We start from the raw sequence: 21,347 nt of genomic DNA, 5'->3' as shown, positions 1-21,347 counted from the left end.
GTTGTTCCAAACTCCTCTCTCCCACATATTCAGCAATAATCCAGTCCCACTGTACGTGCCCCGGTTTGCTAGGAGATGTGTTGGCTGATGCTTGGCGTCCCAAGGAAATCAGGCCAAAGGGCAACGCCCCCTGTGCGTGGTGTAGGTGGTAATGGAATAGTCTTCTGTCGATGGGAGAGATCCAGCTGCGAATGGGTTAAGAGACCTTCCCATGTGCTAGAATCGGAAAGGTAAAAGCTGTCCTGGCTGGCGGCCAGCAGAACGTGTGCTGACTTTCCTTCCCTCTTTCCAGCGGCAGAGTTGTACCGAGAGGTCTAGGTACGGTCCTGAGATCGCTTCTCTAGGTAGGCGGTTGCTGTAGTTGCCAGGATGATGCTAGGGTCTCGTGCCCGGGAAGGGAAGTGCTGTGAGTGGGACGGTGTCCAAGGCTCTGTTTGTAATGTGAGCCATAATGATAAATTATTACTGAGTTGGGCTCAAGCCACAGAATCTGGATCCCAAGTATGAAACCTCCCCCCGCAGTTTAGAGGGAGTTTGGAGGGTTGGTGGGGACCCAGCTCGAATGCTCATGTGTCCCTTAGTCAGCATTGTAAATCATACAGGGCAGCGCAGGGCCAAGCAAGTATCTGGCACCGATACTACAGACAAAAGGCATTGATGTGGTGGCAAATGGCAACACACAGACATGAGACCACCTAGGCTGCCTGAAAACATGTGGGGTCTTGGCAGGTGTTTGATGGAGTAGGTGGCTCATGCCCATGTCTGCTTCACCAGCCTGGAGACTCGGCATTCTAGTGATGCCATTCAGGAGGGTGGCAATCTTGGGGCAGGCCAAATGTAGTTGGCTAGGCACCCCACATAACTGTAAGAAAGAACCATCTTCGTGTTAGTGAGAGACAGTCCAAGTGAGATTATCCAGCTCCCAGCTGTGTGAAGGCTGGGGGTCTGGGGCTGAGACATCCCTGCTGGAGCACAGGAGGTGTGAGACTATAATTCACCTGGGAGGGTGGGGTGAGGCTGCCTGAGATCTGCATGCTGAGAATAAGGGTGGGGTGTGGGAATCTTCCAGTTTCCGTGGAACTTCTCTGGGCCCTAGGCACGCTGGATTTCCCCTAATGCTGCAGGCATAGGACATGCTTGAATAAATGCAGGGGACGGGGAAGAGGGGGCTGACAGTCAGGTAGGCTGGGATAATGCACCCTAGACAGAGTGGAGACTGGTGGTGGGTTTCTGGGGGAAAGAGGAGCTTTGCTGGGGGAGAGAATCACGTTTCCAGTGTAAGGGGCCCGGGTTTGCACCAGGCTCTTGCTTCTCGGCCCAGCGACGGGGTGTTCCAGCCTCTGCTCTCCCCTTTCTCTGTACGTCTGCCTGGCACCAGCATGTGCTCCTCTAATCTTTGCCACCTCGCCTTGGAGCAAATCCTTCTGAGCCACTTCCTGTGTTATCGGAGATGCAGCTGACATAACTCAGGATCTGGCTGCAAATAACGCAGCACTTCTTTGGATGCCCATGTAAGGAAGTCAGACAGTAAATCAGCTTTAGAAAACTCAGACTGGTGTGAGCGAGGGCCTCCCGCAGAGCCCTGGCAGGGTCACCCGACGGGGAACGTGCTTTCTAGAGCCGCTGCTATCCACCCGTCCCCCCCATTAACGATACTGTGCCATCCCTGAGAACGCCGAAAGGTAATGCATGCCAAGGTGTGCTGGGCGGTGTTTGCAGGGCAAACCGCTCCCATGGCCTGATGCATGCCTGAGAGCGTGTCGGTTATAACATGGCCAGGCTGTTCCTCGGCAGGCTGCCGCTCGAGCAGGGTTGGTTTCAGGGGAACCGGGCTCCAGATGGCCAGCTAGATCGCCTTTGAAAACCAGGGTGGCGCTAGTCACCCTAGTGCTTGGCCGGAGTACATGCATGCTCTGGCAGTGTCCCCCTTCCCCAGGAGTCACCTTCCGCTCCCTGGGAACCCCATGCCGGTTGTGGTTCTGCAGCCCACCCACCACCACGCTGGGTCCCTTCTGCTGCTGATTCATATACGGCTGGCAGCAGAGCATCCTGAGGATGAGGAGGACGCTGGGTTGTGTGATGTGGCAGAGCTCTCCTTTTGTGGAAGGATCCAGCTCCTTTCTCCCAGTGGCCAGACCTAGGAGAGGAAGCTGACTTGATCCATAGCGGCGCTCTGGCCAGCGTGAAAGGGAAAGGAGCTCTGTTTACCAGCCTTGGTGTCTTCTCTTCCAGAAATGGCAGCGCCGCTTCTTCATCCTCTACGAACATGGTCTCCTGCGCTACGCCCTGGACGAGATGGTAAGTGGCACCTCCTGGAGGTGGACGTCCCCTGCTCCCTGTTTATTTCCCTGGTGTGCTGGCTGCCTCCTCCGCACTGCTAGGGGCCTAGCCGCTGAGATGGAGGGCTGGAAACGGGCCGCAGCCCGCCCTGTGGCGGCTGGCGCATTGAGGACTGCGATCGCCGGGAGCGGCGTTGGATGCAGGTGGCATGAGGCCAGGCTTTGCCAGACAGTTGCGGAGCGTGGCAAACAGCCCTGTGCCACGCAGCCCGGGGGCCTGAGGAGCAGAGTGGCTGCGCTGGGCTTTGGTGCGGGTCGCTAGCAGCTTGCTGCTGGGGGACCCTGCCCCAGCGTGTGCGGGGCTGGCCTTGGCGGAAACGGGTCCCTCAGGCAGGGCCTGAAGCGTCAAGTCTATCTTGGTCGGGGTGTGTCACAGTCAGTGTCTGGCCTGGCCCTAGAGATTCCAGCCTTGGCCCCTTCAGGCCTGAAGCCATTGCTGCTGACTGGCAGGTCCCTTACTGGGTAGGAGGAGGGGCTGGCTCAAACGGGAGCTCTGCCTGTGGAGGGGAAGCGTGTGTGCCTCAGGTTCTCACAAGGGCAATGGGAAAGGGATGGTGTGCCCACCCCCCACCAGGATCCCAAATGTTGGAGGCACGTGGGAAATGTGCAGTGCCTGCTCTCCGGCTGGCGGGAAGGGAACGGGTCGCCCCAGGAGGCCTGGACTGAGACAGCATGGCCCCGTTCCAGGGATCCTTCCTGTTCCTAGAGTCTCTTGGTTTCCTTGCTGGGTGTTTTGGGTTGTTGGAGGATTGTGGCTGTGAAGCATCAGACCCTTCTGTAGCAGTGCCCAGAAAAAGTAGGTCAGTTGGGACGTTTCCCTGCTTCTCTCTCCTTCTCAGGGACTTGGATTCCTGTGATCTGGGCGGCAGGGCTCCATTCACCATGAAAACCCTCTCTTGTGTGAGCGGAGCTGCAGCTCTGGGTCGTTTGGCCAGCTCCAGCATGATTGGCTGGGGCTGCGGCTTTTATCCTCCAGAGTTAAACAAGCCCGGGGGTTTTATGTCTCCCTGTGCTGGGCCTAGCGCTTTCCTGTTCCAAGGGGGAGGTGTTCTGGGGTGTGTGTGTGTGTGTGTGTGTGTGTGTGTGTGTGTGCGCGCGCGCGCGCATGCAACAGGGCTGTGCAAAGGCAGGCGTGTTGGGGCGGTGTGTGCAAGTACATGCATGTCGTGGGGCCGGGTCTGGGGGAGTGTGAGAGGCTCAGTCACACTGTAGGTGTCTGGGGTGGAGGGCGCCTTTTAGCTTCCCAGCTCTCCCCTGCCCCGGGGCAGAGTGGGCTGGGTGACGTGCTTTTACACGATGGCTTGTACCCAGAGGGAGCGGATCCGTGCTCTGAGCCTGCCTGTGCCCCACTTGCTGTCTGCAAACTGGGCTCTTCGCCCGACCCTGAATTGCTGCTCAGTGTTAGCTCCCAGTGGCTGCAATAGCTCTGAGCTGGCGTTTCCCTGCCCTTCTGGGGAATGGGCCTTGCATTCCACACTCCCTGCAGACACTTCACCTCCCCACCCATGGGGCGCTGTCCTTGAATGGCTTCCCTGCCAACGCCCCCTCGTTCCATGTCGGGACATCCCCAGGGCAATTATTTGCAAGAATTTGAGCCTGCATGTGAAAACAAAGGACGCAATTTCCAAAGCGGGTCTCTGTCTCGCTCTCTCTTTCTTTTCTCTTCTGGGGGTTGATCCAAGTCCCCTAAATAATTTACACTGCTCAGGCAGGAGCAGCAGAGCCTTGCAATACATTTTTAGTATCTCGGCAACCTGGCTGGGGTAATATGTCAGGGGGGATACAAACGGAAGGCTATGCTCTGCTGGCTTATAGAGAAGAGACCAAATCCTAGGAAGACCCAGGGCCCAGGAGGGAGGATTAGGGGAATGCTGGGAAACTCTCTGCTTGCTTAGTGGCTCCGCTGGCCTATTCAGAAGGCCTTTAAAAGCTGTATCGAGGCTGGTTTATTTCCATAGGCCCAGTATAGGGGTGATCCCAGTGGGCTGGTGCGGCTGGTAGCAGCATGGTCTAGTGGCTATGCTGCGAGGTGTGTAGTCTCTGAATTTCTTGGTGGTGTTGGTGTCTCGAGAGCTCATGTAGGGCTGAGGGTGGCCCATGCTGGTTTCCTGGGAGCAAGATGCAGCCCCACGCTCTCTGGGATGCTTAAGAGAGTCCACGTAACTGAGGCTTCGTCTGTATTAGGGCTTCAGCTTCCAATATTAGCTGTGCTGGTGCAAACGCTGTTTACACCGGTCCGGTGTAACTCGCACCAGTGCAGCCTACTCTGATTTGTACCCGTACACGTCCTGGTTTTTACACCGTTTGCTAAGGGTTCGCTCTGTTGCAGCTAGCTTAAGTTCCGAGTAGCTGAGGCCTGAACGAGGCTCCTTATCTGTGTGGAAGGGACTGGCCCACTCTAGCCAGCACGGTCCATCAGAGCTCACCCCTTCGGGCACTCTTCCCCCTGTGAGGTTTAACATGCTTGGCCTGAGATGACTGGGGTTCCCATCCCATTGCAGTGTTAGTGGCTCTAGCAAAGAGGAATGCTCTTTAGTCATGGGAGTTGGTTGCAACCACAGGCTGAACAAGCAGCCCTCTTTGCCAAGAGCATGGGAAACTGAGGCACAGAGGGGTGGCGTGACCTGCTCAGAGGTCACCCAGCCAGTCAGGAACAGAACTGCTGACTCCCAGCTCTGTGCCCTGTCCTGACCCTTGCTGCCTCTCGCGCCTGTGCAGGAGGACGGTAGGTCTGAACTCCTGCATTCAGGTGCTGAAGGGAATTGGGTGTGCAATTGCTGGCTGGAAGTGCTGGTGGCCCAGGCCGCCCTATGCTGCAGGGGAACAGTGCTTGATGAAGGGCAAAGAGGTCAAACCACAATTCCCCAGGTACCTCGTGGGCTGGCAGAGCTTAAAGGGAAAAGATGGAAAAACAAACAAGTAGAAAGCGAGGGAAATGCATGTGAATGTGTGTGATAGAAGTCTGGGTCTATGGGTAAGCTGGATCCCTCTGCGGAGACCCAAGACAGCTTCCCACATGCAAGTGTCTTATCGGTTCTTTGACTGGCTGGCTTTCCTGCTCTCTGCCAGTTCTAAAACCTCCCTCTTTGCAGGAGCAGAGGAAGGGCTAGAGGCGAAGGCGCCAACTCGGCATGAACTCCTGATCCTGCTCTTATTCTATGACGGAGTTCCTTAAAACTGACCGATGGTGCCTAATGGAATCTGCCCCAGACCCTTACTTTCAGCAGTGTGCGTAATGTCTCTTCTCTCCGGGGGGGGTGAGCTCCAGGTCTGTGGAAGATTACTTTAGCCTTCGGATTGCTCTGCTAACGTGTCCCGAGAATGAGGATCAGCCTTGGCAGTGGACAGAGCACTGGCCTAGGACTCCTGGGTTCTATTTCCAGCTCTGCCACTGGCCTGGTGCTTGACCTTGGACAAGTCACTTCACTCCTCTGTGCCTCAGTTTCCCCATCTGTAAAATGCAGGTGGGGATACTCCTTAGAAAAGATCTATAGTTGAAAAGCGCTCTAGAAGAGGCAGCTTTTTTATGTTGGACATTCATGTCTTGCTTGATGGCCCCAACATGGTGCCGGGGGGTGTCTACCCCTGCAACATCTGGTCAGGCTCTGGGGCTCAGTCTTCAGTTTTAGGCTTTGCAGCAGGAGAAGCACCCCTGGGAGGTCTGTGTCCAGCGTGGAAAGCTCTGATGGTGCCGGCAGTACAGCGAGCAAGTGTCAAAGGGAGCAGTCGGAACCTAGTGATGATTGCTCTGCCCCATGGACAGAGCGTGCTGGCTGACTGCCTTTGGTGTGGCTAGGGCAGCATCACTTACCGTGGGGCATGAGCAGTCACAGTGCCACCTGCTAAATGGTGGGGCCTGTAGCTGTGACTCTGTGATGTAGACAGAGGGCTTTATTCCTCCAGGCTCTCGGCTACCACGCAGTGGGGAGAGGGGGAGCCCTATGGTGGGGGGTTCTTGATGGGAGACCTTGATGCTGGGTGAAGGGGGTGTGTTTTGCCCCACATCTGGGTTGTGATGTTCCAAACCCACTGAGGTCAGCAGAAGGGAGGTAGTCATCTCTCTTCTCCCCTGCCCTGGCTGGTTCAGAGCCCACCCTCCAGCTTGTTCTGACACGTTCTGCAAAAATACCCCGCCAGCCTTTCCCAAAGAGTAATCCCTCTGCACCCTGGCTGGCATTCAGACTGATTTAAAGGTATCGCCGCTTCAATGCAAGAGCCTGTGGGTGGCTGCCCGGTGATTGCCATCCTTCCTGGTCTGAGCTTGACCGCTGGACACAGCTGTGGTGGGGAGAGCTATGGGCCAACTGCAGCTCTGCTAGGATTTCCTGCCGACTGTCTCTCTCCTCTGCTCACCTGGGTGAACAAACATGGGCAGACCTCTTGGCCTGCTGCACAGCGCCCCCTCCAGTTAATTGGAGTCTCTGCATGCACTGGTCAGGTGGGCGTTCCGGTGTGAGAGAAGGTGGTTTGGGGCTTGACTCGCAGCCTGGCTGGTGGATATTTTGCAGGGATTGTGGAGCAGAGGGACTTTCTGTCTCAGGACAAAGCCATGGCCAAGAGGAGACAAAGGGGTTATTTATCTGGTACGCCAAGGTCTAAAGGCAGGGAGGAGATGTGGAAGAAGAGGGTGATCTTTCTCCCTGTGCGGAGTATGGGAAAACCTCATGCTGAGCATCCTCTGCTTGACCCTGGGGGAGTTGTGTTTGCAGAACGGCCAGTCCCTGAACCTTTGGGATCCAATGCCAGATCTGTTAGCGCATGGACTCCGAGGAACAAGGGGACCCTGCCTCCCCTCCCCCTTCCTTCTCACTCCAGTCGCACCAGTGCCAAAGTGAGCTTGTTCTGAGCTGGCCCGTCCTGGAAGCTACGGGGGTTCATGTAACCCTGGAGCCCTCGTTCCAGAGGCAGATTTATCCTCCGTGGAGCAGAGCTGGGTTATCTGGGAGTCAGAACATGCTGAGCTCTTGGTCTGGTTTTGTCTGTCTTGTGTGCTGGGAGGCATGTTTACAATGGGCTCAGATAATTCCTGCAAGGATTTTCTGCAGGTTGTGCTGGGTAAATCCCGTGCATCGCAGTGGAAGTTTCCATTGAGTCCCCTGCCCTGTGCAACTCATTCTTGCAGGGTATTGCCAGAAAAGGCTCTTTGCTTGGTTGCTCGAACAGTAGCTTTGTGGGGGGCACACCGAACCCCTTTGAGTCAGATACATGGGACTGAGCGTGAAGCATCATTCCTTGGAGGCCTCTGGCTAAGCCACAGGCTGGAGCTTCTAGCTCCTTACTTAGCTCAAGAGAGACAGATTGCACGTGGGTTCCTCATTTTATTCCTTGCTGCTTTTGACAGTCACCTATTTTGCTGTGTCTCATAGGCTGGGCTGTTTCCCCTTCCTTTATACCATAAGGCCACTAGCTCACACCTATCAGTAAAAACCGTGGCGAGGAAAATAAACTCTCCTTGCCTGTGCAAGCTCTCTTGGTGTTTGAGCCAGGATCCCAGGCTCATCTGGGTGGATTCTGTCTTCCAAGTAACCAGGAAAATCTGGTGTGAGCTGAAGAGGGACTGTGCAAATGGGAAATGAAGTACCGGGGCTGAAGTCCCCGATTCAGCAAAGCACATAAGCAGGTGCTTTACTGTAAGTTCTCTGCTGAATCAGGGCCTGAACTGGTCCTTCTAACATACCTCTGGCTTTACTGATGCTCTGCGAGGGTTGGCTGGAGTTGCAGGGGAGGGCAAAGGGGAGAAGGCAAACAGAGAGTGGGGTCCCCAAGGAGTGCAGGTCTATCAGACTTGCTGTGGTTCTTTGGTAAGTTTCGTGTAGTCTTAGGTGATTCCCAGACTCCATCACCAGCTGTGTCCTGGAGTTCCTCTGCATGGGGAGCTGCGAATGTCGCTTGGATTTTGAACCCAAGCCCCGCACCTGTGTGCAGTGAGCCTGGCATGAGTGTGAGGAGGGGGCAGAATTAGCTTCCTTCATTAGTCAGGTGGGTTTTTTCCTCCTTTTCCCCAAGGCTCGGCCAAGGCCCATCTTTTCCCTGGCTGCAGGGGAGAGGAAGGAGGAACCTCAGTCGGCAACAGTGGTTGGAGATTCCAGCTCCTCTCTCCAGCAGCCGGGCTTGGAACGGGCCCAAGCGGGAAACAAGGGCAACACAAAGGTGCTGTCTTTCATTCAGCAGAACTTGGCACAGCTCCGGGGAGCGTAGGCAAGGGGGGTTGGAAGCAGGGCCAGAATCTCAAAGGGTCAGGAGTCGCTTACAAAAAAACCAACCCACCAAAAGATGAGGTCCCTGCTCACTGGCCCCCCGAGCAGAGTAAATGATCGAAGCTGCATCAAGGCCTCCAGATGTAGCTTGTTTATAGCAGGATTGCAGCTGCGCTGAGCCAGACCTGCTTGTTGCAGGGCTGAGGCAGGGAGGATGGGGGGGGAGGGGTTGTTCTCCTTAGCTGCTTGGTGCTTGAGAAAGCAGAGATTGTGCTGCCCTTAGCCTCGAGGCAGATGCTCCGGGGGCAGTTGAGACTCCTGTTCTCAAGCTGGAGCCATCCCCCCATTGCAGAAGTCGTTTAGATTCATTGATGGCCTGTGCAGATCCCCTCCTCTAAAGCCTTTCCAAGGACCGGATGCATGTGTGTGTGGGTGGTTGGGTCCTTCTAACATCCCTCGTTTTCCCTTCCTCCCCGGAAAGAGCACCCTGTAGTTAACACACAGGTGACCCGTGTACACAGGACTGGTTTGCAGCCCCGCAGGCTTGTTGGCTGGGGTGGTACCCTGGCGATGGTTTTGCATCCTGGCTGCAGGCACCCCGTGCATGGAGGTGGGCAAGCGTTATCAGACCTGCTCCCACTTGCCTGTTAGGACCCTTTGACTAGCCCCAGGCACCGGATTCCCGGGGTTATGGAGGGATCTGGTGTGATCCTTGGAACTCAGAGGTGCTAGCCCGGCCGTGGGAGCAACCTGCTTTGGGAGGAAGCTGATGCAATGTGGCCTCCAACCTCACCATTGAAGTATTCAGCAAATTAAGGAGCTGCCGGCTATGGAGCCGGTAACTGAGTCCAGATGAGGCTCCCGCAGGAAGGGAAAAGAACCCGAAAAGTGGGCGGCTCATTGGCAAAGAGAAGCAGATGCTTGCGGGTGATGCTGTGGTGTTGCAGCCCTGGATCGTGACATGTTCTGAGGTGCTTTGTCTCTCCTCCGCAGCAGTGACCTGGGACGGGGCTCTGGGGAGGGGGTCAGCTTCGCACATGTGCTCCGTAGAGAGAAAGATGGCTGCAAAGCCGGGGTGGGGTAGCTCTCCCCTCACATGCGTGCCCAGGGTAAGGTCCATGAGTTGCTGTGAAAGGTGCAGGTACTGTGGTGTTCATAACCCTCATCACTGAGAGAGCTGGTTAACTCGCTGCTGTAAAGCATTTCTCTGTTTTAACCTGCTACACACCCTGTTCTCTCCTGCTTTGTTGCCTGGCCTCAGCCAGCTGCCCTTCGAGCGTCTCCCAAGCACGTGGGTAGAAACCTTGGTGGTGTGTATTGGATTCCCGTCCCTGGGCCTCCAGCTGGCCCGCTCCCTCTTTGTCTGTGAGGCCAGTGCTGCTGTTTGTTTGTATTACCGCAGCCCCTGGGAGCCCTAGTCGTGGCCCTGGGCCCTGTTACGCTAGGCGCTGTACAAACCCTGAACAAAAAGATGGTCTCTGCCCCCAAGCGGCTTTCAATCGAAGTATGAGATAAGAGACAACAGATGGATACAGACAGACTCAAGGAAACAACAAGATAGTTTTGTTCAGTGCGATAGTCTCTGCTCTCAGAACACCAGCTGCCTCGCCATTGTCAAGTTTTTCATAGGCCTCCTGGCAAAGGGGAGTTTTCAGGAGGGATTTGTAGGTGGATAATGGAGGTAGCTTGATCATGCCACTGTCTCTGACACCTCCAGGCCCTCCGCGTAGGGCCTAATCTGCCCCACTTTGCCCCTCGTGTGTTTTTATTATCCCCTGGGGGCTTCCTTAGCTGGACTGGCACTTAGGGGCTCCCAAGGAACACAGCAGCTGTGGTATGAGAGGAACCCGCTAGCAGCTGGACTGAGACCTCCCAAGCAGTTGCAGGACTGTATTGAGTTGTGCTAACTTGAACCTTCTAGACATGAATTTTGTGGCTTTGGCAATTTCTGCTCTTATTAGAAGTGTGGAGGGGGAGGGGCGGTTGCAAGTGCGAGAGGAGCCGTTACTTACAGAAGGTGACGGCTGACCTCACACTTGGTTTGGGGGAAAGAAGTCCCGATCGCTTTGTTTTGGATCGCTCGCTTTTTGTTCTTAGGGAGCTGAGTTATTTATCCAGCCTCTTGACAGAGGAGCTTTTTGCAAAGTACACTCCTAGTGACCTTCCTGCAGCAAAGGGCACATCTGTTTCGGAGCTAGGGTCAGCTCTTAATGAGACATCGGCCTGTATTCGGAATGGCTGACTATGATCTTTGTTTTGGGGCTGGGGGTGCGAAGGGTATGGGGGGTGGAGAGCAGGTAGCGTACATGCCAGGATGTCTGCTATGGTTCTCCCACAGTTCTCAGGATGCATTCGTTAGGCTGGGCTGCTTGTTGAAAATGTTGGTGATTTGTTCAACTGGCACCTACCTTAGGAATCTTCTCTTTTAATCCACTGTGTAGAGACCGAAATACCATATGACGGCTGTCTACGGGACAGGACGTGTGTGTTGGGGTGGGAAGGCGCTGCTTTTAGAAATGGTGTTGTCTCGAGAGTACACTCTTTGGCACTGAAGCTCTGACAACTGGCCTAGCTAGGAGGCAAAACAAGTGCAAATACTCTGCCTTGCAGCAGCAGCTGAATGTGGACAAGCTGTAATTAGAGTTGACTGAAGAGAAGAATGTCTGATCCTCCAGGGGGGTGGCTGGCTGGCCCCCAATTCTTTGTCTCTTGTGAGCTCCCAACAGGGAATGGCATTGCAGTGGGACAGTGTATGCTTGGCCTCTGCTCTCCTGCCGACCTGGGTTCTGAGCTGGAATCATAAAGTGAAAATTGAGCATTAATGGCCTTCTGGCCTCCTCATAACACCCACCACTGATTTCAGCATTGGTTGGCTGTGTCTGCTTAGGACGAGAATAGCACAGGGCTTACAGGTCAGGGTTGGAAGGGCATTGACTTGGTTGCATGAGGGAAGCTAGCATGGTGCCTGACCTTGCTGTGCTCCACTTTTGGCTGGTACTGTTGCCTGTTCTTCACTTCCATCATGGGCACAACCAAAAATGAAGGCATGACCGTTCCCCTGTTTAATGAGTGGGATTGGAGATGGGGTGACATGGGCTAGTTTAAGGTGGCTCTGTCCCAGAAATGTAGTCCTGCTCCGTTTTGCACTGCTTTTGTAACATAGTCTGGTGACCACCAGTGGCTGATGTGGCCATCAAAAGCCTTCCCTCTGGTGACCCAGGTCCCCAGACACAAAAGGTATGTTTTGAGACAAGACCAGTTTGGTGCTTCACCTTTATCAAAGGGTGAATATAACTGTCAGGGTTGTAGCAAGGCTTATAGATTCCAAGGCCAGAAGGGACCATTGTGATCATCTCATCTGACCTCCGGCATAATGCAGGTCATGGAACTTCCTCAGACTAATTCCTAGAGCAGATCTGCTAGAAAAACATCCCACCTTGATTTGAAAATTGGCAGTGATGGAGAATCCACCAGGATAGCTGGTAAATTATTGTTCACTTGTGTGACGTGTCAAACATTTCACTGCAAGGGTCTAAAACTCCCATGGCTGCTGGCTCTGCATGGCTTGAGGACCTTCTCTGATGGGTGACTGCTCTCTCTCGAAGATCTGTCAGTCTGACAGATATAACGCACGCTCCATAAGGCCCCTTCTCAGATCTGGATGTATTTTTGTTTTATAGGATGAGTTTCATCGTGGACTTCAATAGAGCAAGAAGCCAGCATGCTGGCTGATGTAGGGTGGGCTGGCAAGGGGAGACCCAAGAGTGTGTGTGTGTTATCTGGGTGATTCATCGCAAATGCTCTCTCTGGCCCAGTGGACTGTCCTGTTATGGCTGTAGCTTAGTTAGTCGGGGAAGACCGTGGAACATAGCTAAGCAATTCTGGAATCAACCCCTTGCAGCATCTCTAGCCACGTGCCATACAAAGATGAGTGCCCGAACTAGTGACCTTCTGGTTGGATTGGCTGTGTGGAATCGGAATGTTTTGGGTGCTCTGATTCCTCTGACTCATTCCCTGGCCTTCCTGCTCCCATTCTGTTACCCCTTTTTTTTTTTTAAGTGCACTCCTGAAATTTGACCAGGTATAAATTGCAACTTGTTCTTCTCGAAGTCCAGCGAGTTCAGCTGGAAAGTAAGTTGAAGGAGCCAATAGCTGTGGGATTGGAGTGGCTTTGTGGATGTGCACGCCGGCATGGCATGTAGATTTTAAAACTTCTGCCTGGTGGTTCAAGACAGTTCTGTGTCTGCGCTAAAAGGCCACCAGTTATGTAATGGTCTCATTGTTGGTGATGGGGCCACAACATGTCTTTCAAAGCATCCTCTGTCTGACCCTGTGGCTGCTGGATCTCCTGTGGCTCTGTATCAGAATGGGGCTGGTTTTTTTTTTTTTTTAAATAAAGCCTAATTCTGGGTGTCGTGATCTACAGGTTACAAAGAGCACGCACCTGCAGATTCATGGCTGCAGGCTTTAAGTAAAATCCGCATCACCACTTGATGTGGAGTGTGCCACCAGCTTTGACCCAGGCGCACCAACCAATTCATCTCCCAGGCTTTAGCGCGGTGAACTTGAGAGGCTGCCATGGTATAATAACAGTGCCAGCGTGCCAGCTGTAACCGCAGGGCAGGACTGCTCGCTGCACTGAGGTTTGGAGGGAAGAGGCTGCACACAGAAGGACGCTCTCACCTCTGGGATTGGTGTTGGTGGCACTTCTCTCTTTGAGAGACCCAAGTAATGCTCTCAGGACTTGCCTTGAGGACTGTCTTCCAAATGCAGGCCTGGACCTGGGAGGAAATGGCACCTTGCCTCCCCTGCCCCAGGCTCATCCCTACTTTTTGTTCCAAGCACTTCTCCTGGGCTAGACTCCAACTACGCTCTGGTTAGCTCCTGCTTGGCCTTCTTGCTGCACGGCTGTCCTCGTAGGCCGCTCTGATGACCTGTCCTGGAGCAGCTCTGAGACAGCAGGTCCAGCCTCTGGATTGCAAACCAGCTAACATGTCCCATGTGGATTTTCTGGGCCAGAAACGGTGCTGCTGGTGCAGGGAGGACGCCGATGGGATTGAGTGACGTGTGGGAGGACGGCTGGCTGCTGCTGCGGAACCGCCTCAAGGCCTGTTTGGGAAACAAGGCCTTGTGAGGAAGCCAAAATGTTCCAAGCGGGAGACGTTCGTAACTGGGCCTGGCTGCCATTGTCAGTGGAGAGGCCAAGGATGGCATTTGCATGTCTGGGCACGTAGGGCGAATTCCTCCCACCCCATGAAGAATCCGTGCAAGGCAGGGTAAAGGAGAGCAGGCAAGGTGTGGCGTTGGGAAAGGCACGCCCTCGTGCTGTGGACAAATAGCTGGCACTGCTCTCCAGGGCTGTCGGCACTCCCCTGCTCCAGCACCAAATACACATGATGTTGTGGAGCCCTGGAACGATGCTCTGTTGCAGTCTCTTTATTTTTGGTGTGCCAAGTGACTGGTGTAGATTTAATGCTTTTGTCAGGTGATTGCTGGTGCAGCAGGGAGGCGGAGAGCATATGCTCTGTTCTGGATGAATGAGAGCGCAGCTTGGTCTCCATGCCCCAGTCAGTCCTGGGACAGTATGTGCTTACTCTTCATGAGGATGACTTTCTATTTATCTTTTGGGGACAGAGACACCTGTCCTGGGGGACCTGGGCTGAGACCACTATACTTACTGCACAGGGTTCTGTGGCTTTTCGTTTAAAGCCGAATGTTGCTCTTGCAAATCACTCCAGCCATGTTGAGTGATCAGTACAAATAAAGCTTGTGCAGGTTGTGGGAAATAAAACTCAGACAGTCCCCTCCCCTTTTTATCTCAAACTAAATCTGTTCGGTGAGCTTGCCAGCGTGGTGCTCCCGACTCCGCAGCCATGGGTATACAGAGCTTGTTCAGACATGCAGAAATTCCTTGGTCGAAAACTTGGGCATATGCAGAGGTTGTGCTGACTTAACCACCCACCCCCACGCTGCCTTCTTCTCTTCTCTTCCCCCCCCCCCCCCCACAACCCCTTTCTGCAGCTGCAGGAGGGAAGGGGGGTTTGTTCTTGAACAATTGCTCAGTCCTGTTCCCATGCTAAAGCAGCCACAGTGATTATCCCTCAGTGTTAGCTTGCTCATGCCGTTTATAAGCCTACACGCTGGGCCAGATGATGCAAAGGATGGAAACCACTAAAGATTAATCATTTTGGGGGGGATGGGAGGGGGAAGATGGATGACTTATTGCTTGTGAATCCGGCCGCTTGGAGTGACGGGGAGATTCTGCAGGGGAAAGGAACCTCTGCAGCATCAGGAGTCTGTGTGGGTGAATCTCTCTTCCCCGGTCCCTTGGCCAGATGCTGGTGCCACTCTAAGTGGCAGCAGTTGATCATTTCCTCTGCTTTCCTCCCTAGATTAATGGTTCACTAGCACCCGCGTTCATCCTGGCTCCCTAACGCTCTTGTTTTCCTAGGGCCACAGTCCAGCCAAAATGGCTGTAGATCAGGTCCCTGCAAGCAAAGGCCTGGCTTTTGAGCTGTACGTGTGGAGGCGGTTGTCTTTCTAGGGGGTTGGTCAGACTGCAGCTGGAATGCTCTGTATGGTTTGGGGCACCATCAACTAGAGGGGCTGCAAACGGGATTAATAATCTGCAAGGATTGACCGAGAAACTCCAGGGTGGCGGGGTTTGGTTAAGTGACCATTAAATGTGGAGCGGATAACTGGCTCCAAGTACTTGTAAGGTCTAAATAGCCGGGGAGGAGGGAGAAGAATCGTTTAGAGTGGTCCATGAAGGTGTAATTAGGAATAATGGGATGTAATTGAGCAAAGGGAAATTTAGGCTGGATATCGAATCCCCCTGAGGGAAAAGTCTGTTAGGCGGTGATTAGCCGCCCAAGAAGAGCGCCAGCGGTCCCGTTGCTTACGACATGTCAAACTAGCGAGGGCAGAGCGTGGGCCTGGAGAACAGACTGTATGGTATAGTCCTGCCCTGTCCGGGAGAGGACAGATGAGGTGACCTGAGAAGGCAGACAAGGGGACGAACCCCAATCCGTTTTGCAACGGCTGTCCCAGATGCAGTATTATAAACTGTTTCCTATAGGGTTTTCGACTGTCTCTCTCATAGTGTGGACTGGCCGCAGGTACGGTGACTTGCCCAAAGTCCACTGGAACGTGACACCTGTCCAGTGCTGTGTAAACACTAAACTTCCTTGTGAAATCCTCTGCACACCCCAGATTAAATCTCACTGCCGTCTGCAGTGCATAGAGCACTCCTGGGGGCAGTGGGTTTAAGGGCTGTGTGTACAATCCTGTGGATGAGGTGCTGGGGTTGCCAGGCCCTCAGTGGAAATTGCGCCAGAGAAGGCTGAAAAACGGTGCCAAGAAGATGGACCGTGCCCAGGCTACATAAGTAGAGAGTGCAGCAACATGGTAACTAGTTACGCCAGCTCTGTGTGATTGCTGCCTATAATTAGGTGTCTAGATCTCTTTATAAATAGATCATTGCTGAATGGGAATATCATTGTAATTCCTACTGGCTTGCAAAGAGAGGAGACAAGTGGTGCATGGTTCATTCCTCTTCCTCCTTCACCTGCATGGAGAGGGTGGCTAATTTCCTTACCCCTATCTGGGAAGGTGTGTGATCTGGCTGTTACGGTGCCACATGGGGAATTATTAGTTAAATTGGAAAAGATGGGGATCAATATGAAAATTGAAAGGTGGATAAGGAATTGGTTAAAGGGAAGACTACAGCTGGTCATACTGAAAGGTGAACTGTCAGGCTGGAGGGAGGTTACCAGTGGAGTTCCTCAAGGATCGGTTTTGGGGCCAGTCTTATTTAATCTTTTTATTACTGACCTCGGCACAAAAAGCGGGAGTGTGCTAATAAAGTTTGCAGATGATACAAAGCTGGGAGGTATTGCCAATTTAGAGAAGGACCGGGATATCATACAGGAGAATTTGGATGACCTTGTAAACTGGAGTAATAGTAATAGGATGAAATTTAATAGTAAGAAGTGTAAGGTCATGCATTTATGGATTAATAACAAGAATTTTAGTTACAAGCTGGGGATGCATCAATTAGAAGTAATGGAGGAGGAGAAGGACCTTAGAGTATTGGTTGACCACAGGATGACTATGAGCCACCAATGTGATATAGCCATGAAAAAAGCTAATACGGTCTTGGGATGCATCAGGCGAGGTATTTCCAGTAGAGATAAGGAGGTGTTAGTACCGTTATACAAGGCACTGGTGAGACCTCACCTGGAATACTGTGTGCAGTTCTGGTCTCCCATGTTTAAGAAGGATGAATTCAAACTGGAACAAGTACAGAGAAGGACTACTAGGATGATCCGAGGAATGGAAAACCTTTCTTATGAAAGAAGACTAAAGGAGCTTGGCTTGTTTAGCCTAACCAAAAGAAGGCTGAGGGGAGATATGATTGCTCTCTGTAAATATATCAGAGGGATAAATACCAGAGAGGGAGAGGAATTATTTAAGCTCGGTACCAATGTGGATACAAGAACAAATGGATATAAACTGGCCATCAGGAAGTTTAGACTTGAAATTAGATGAAGGTTTCTAACCATCAGAGGAGTGAAGTTCTGGAACAGCCTTCCAAGGGAAGCAGTGGGGGCAAAAGACCTATCTGGCTTCAAGATTAAACTCGATAAGTTTATGGAGGAGACGGTATGATGGGATAACATGATTTTGGCAATTAATTGATCTTTAACTATTCATGGTAAATAGGCCCAGTGGCCTGTGATGGAATGTTAGAATGGGAGGGATCTGAGTTACTACAGAGAATTCTTTCCTGGGTATCTGGCTGGTGAATCTTGCCCACATGCTCAGGGTTCAGCTGATCACCATATTTGGGGTCGGGAAGGAATTTTCCTCCAGGGCAGATTGGAAGAGGCCCTGGGGGTTTTTCGCCTTCCTCTGTAGCATGGGGCACGGGTCACTTGCTGGAGGATTCTCTGCACCTTCAAGTCTTTAAACCATGATTTGAGGACTTCAGTAGCTCAGACATAGGTGAGAGGTTTATTGCAGGAGTGGGTGGGTGAGATTCGGTGGCCTGCATTGTGCAGGAGGTCAGACTAGATGATCATAATGGTCCCTCCTGATCTTAATATCTATGAGTCTGTTAAAGCAGGAGACTGGGAATTGAGGCTTCTGGGTCCTGACTCTTAGTGACTTGCTACACGTTCTTGGGCAAATCATAGCCTCAGTGCAGTAGCTGACTCCTCGGTCTGGTAGAGATAATAATCCCCTTTTTCACAATGCGGCTGGAGTTTATAACACACTGGGTGTGAATAGTGGCTTGCAAAGGCATGTCCTCAGTTTTTTATTCAGCCCTCTGCAGTGATGGTGACACCATCACGTTAACTGCGGTGAAGGGGGCAGGTGACGTGCTTCCCTGGGGTTTCCTCCTGCCATATAAGCGTCCTTTTCTGTAGCTGCCTAGGAACCTGCTGTAGGAGAGGATTTGATTGTCAGCTTTGTCAAGGTGAGTCACCATTGTTTCGGTGGTGGATGCGTCCGTGACCTGCAGAACAAATCCAGGAGCAACAGGGGATGGGGGATGCCCTAAACTGTAAGCAGGTACCTGATACCCACTCTGGGAAGATTCTGCTGTGAATAGCCTGTTAAGTAATGAACTGTCCATGCTTGGGCTGATGTAGATGGAGGAGGAGAGTGGGCCATGTTGCTCCGAGGAGGAATGGAACCAACATCTGGGCGTGAACCTAGTGTGGCCTGTTTGTCTCCTGTGCAATATAATTTTCTAGCTGTCCTTAACACTTTTGCAGGGCAGGCAGTGGCCTAGAGCACGAGCTGGGAGTGGGGGGACCTGGGTTGTGTTCCTAGCTGTCCCCATTACTTGCTGTGTGACATCACATCACCACTCTGCCTGAAAATGGAAGTGTGTGTGTGTGTGTGTTAACACCTTCATTTGAGACTTCCAAGATCTTAACAAAACAGGATGTGTTATCCCCATTTTACAGAAGGGTTCAGGAGATTGGAGTCTGGCACACAGTAACACTCAGCTACCTCTTTGGAGCGTTGTGTGGATTAGTGATGTGCTCTGTAGGTCAACCAAGGAATCGATGTGCCAGGGAGGACAATTTTGAACATGCTAACAGTTGCAGCTTCTCTTACTTCCTTTGGTCGTGAGTTTCCCGTGTTATGAGTCTTCTGCACCAACAGACCAGGCTCTGCATGGTCCTTTCTTAGCTTTGGTTTTTGTCCTCTTGGTTCCAAATCTTCCAACTTGGTAGATGCTTCTAGGGAATGTTTCACTTTCTTGCTATGCCGTTTGTCTTGATGGCTGCTTGTAGAGCATGGTCGTCATGTTTCAAGCCAACTGTGCCCCTATTGAAGTCTCATGCAAGAAGGACTCCTGTGGGAGTCTATCTCTAGCCGTTCGTGCCCAATGAATGTGTATCCCACACTTAAAGCACAGTAGCTCAGCTTGTAAATCAGGCTGTTTTCAATAGTTCAGTAGTTCAATAATATAAGTACAATCAAACCAACCTCTCTACCCATGTTTGCCGATGACCTGAAAGTGGGACGGCAGGTTGGACACTGGGTCTGAAGAGCCCAGAGGGAAAAACCAGGCCAGCTCAGCGTCTGGCAGCAGTTAGGAAAGTAAATGGATCACTGGGATGGATGTATAAATAGAAGAACAGAGGCCGGCTTGGAAGAGGGAGTTCTGGCAATGATCAAAGGGCTAGCGGGGTCACATCTGGAGTCCTGCACACTGTTTGGGGCATTGTGTCACCGGAAAGAATACTGAAGAATTGGAGAAGATAAAGAGGTTAACAATGATGCTCAAGGGTTAAATACTCCCTGAGAGAGACTGTAACCTATAGAGAGATATAATTAATGAAAAAACAACCCTTTTATTTAGAAGAGCAGATTTAAAAATGTCATTGTAAGCCGAGCTGCACTGTTAATTCTCATTATCATTCTTGTATGCATCATGATGCCTCGTCCACAATTTTTCTTTTAAGAACCCAAGAATTTGTGTTTGAGTTTTTAGATCAAAGCAGTTTTCTTCAGTCCTGGCACAGAAAGGAAACTCTTTGGAGGGGATTAAAAACAAGCCGTAAAGGTTTTAGTATGTCCGTCCTTATTTTTTCCAGACATTTCACCATCTAAACATTTCCCAGCGCCCTCCTCCCAGTCTTTTGAGGAAATACAAAGCTTGAAAGCTTTGTCCAAAAATTGCTACAACTGAGTGTCCCTTGTAAGTTGCTTTTGCCATGCAGCTTGGTTTTCCTGCTGCCTACAGTTGCCAGATCTCATACTTTCAGTTTCTGTTTAGCATAAAAGCTTTTGGCTTGACTCAAAGCATGTTTCACATTTAAAACAAGCTGAAACAAAAGGGCTTGACTGTAGTGGCTGTGAGAAAGGGTCAGATCTCTGTTCGGTAATTCACTGGGCCCTCCAGGATCCCTACAACTTGGGGGCTTTTATCCACTGCCTACTTCTTGTTTCATGGCTTGCATCAGATAGACTCGCTTTCTGGACTCCTAGGCTTCTCCAGTTTAATTCTCCCCTGTCCAAAAAATGGAGAAAATATTCTCTCGCTTTATGCAGAGGAGGACGCTACTGTCCGGTAGTGATTTGTCACTTCAGCAAGCTCTGCCTGTAATGAGCTGACTCTCTGCAACTTCCAGCCTCCATTCAAATACAGAGTAAGTAACGCAGAATAACTTAAACTATTCCAGTACGTTACTGGGTTCTATGTTAATAGTATCAACTCAGGGGAAAATTCCTGGTCATTATTGTGGAGAGCTCATTGAGGACCTTTGCTCAAGGGATGGTTCTTAATCCTGCCTCAGCACAGCAGAGATGGTCTAGATGACCTGCTGAAGTCCCTTTCCGCTCAACACTTTTGATTCTGTGTGCAGCAGCGCTCAAAATGATCAGATACATAAGGAATGAGATGGAAAATATTATGCTATTGTACAAATCCATGTTAAGGCCTCACATGGAATAATACAACGTGCTGGCTGTTGTAGTCACCTCATCTCAAATCTTAGTCTGCAGAAGAGAAGAATGAGGGGGGATTTGATAGCTGCTTTCAGCTATCTGAAAGGGGGTTCCAAAGAGGATGGATCTAGACAGTTCTCAGTGGTAGCAGATGACAGAACAAGGGGTAATGGTCTCAAGTTGCAGTGGGGGAGATTTAGGTTGGATATAAGGAAAAACTTTTTCACTAGGAGGGTGGTGAAGCACTGGAATGGGTTACCTAGGGAGGTGGTGGAATCTCCTTCCTTAGAGGGTTTTTAAGGCCTGGCTTGACAAAGCCCTGGCTGGGATGATTTAGTTGGGGATTGGCCCTGCTTTGAGCAGAGGGTTGGACTAGATGATGTCCTGAGTTCTATTCCAACCCTGATATTCTATGAGTACAGCAGAAATTGACAGGTGCTGAGAATGATTAGGAGTAGTAAGAGGGGACATAAAAATATAATAATGAAGAGAAAAAGCAAATTGGGAGGATCTGTTCTCCTTGTCTCCTAACACAAGGACAAGGTTTCAATGATATTCAAAGGTGGCAAATTCAAAATAGGCAGAAGGAAATATTTTTCATGCAGTGCTTAGGTAGCCTGTGGAACTCATTGCCACAAGATGTAATTGAAACTAAGAGTTTAGCAGGTTAAGAAAAGATTAGCCATTAATATGGCTAATGAGCATATCCAAAGTTGTTTATAGTAAATATTTTTTTAAACACCTTTGGACTGTTATAAGCCTTCATACCTCAGAGTGTAAGCCGATCTTTAACTATTGGGAGTTAACAGGAGACTACCCTGGAGTATGTATCTCATAACTG

General features: G+C 51.6%; 1 protein-coding gene across 7 annotated transcripts in view; it reads left to right on the top strand.

The window, feature by feature from the left end:
- Positions 1-21,347, top strand: part of LOC102941049 (myosin phosphatase Rho interacting protein) — a 171,835-nt gene that overhangs the window by 23,582 nt on the left and 126,906 nt on the right. For all 7 annotated transcript variants that reach the window (XM_043523615.1, XM_037910287.2, XM_043523617.1 and 4 more), the window contains exon 3: positions 2,233-2,298. In XM_043523615.1, coding sequence (XP_043379550.1) covers positions 2,233-2,298 — 66 coding nt within the window. The remainder of the gene's footprint in view (positions 1-2,232; positions 2,299-21,347) is intronic.

This window comes from Chelonia mydas, chromosome 10, assembly GCF_015237465.2.
Source record: "Chelonia mydas isolate rCheMyd1 chromosome 10, rCheMyd1.pri.v2, whole genome shotgun sequence".
Taxonomy (NCBI): Eukaryota; Metazoa; Chordata; order Testudines; family Cheloniidae; genus Chelonia; species Chelonia mydas.
This window is presented reverse-complemented; position numbering and strand designations above follow the sequence as displayed.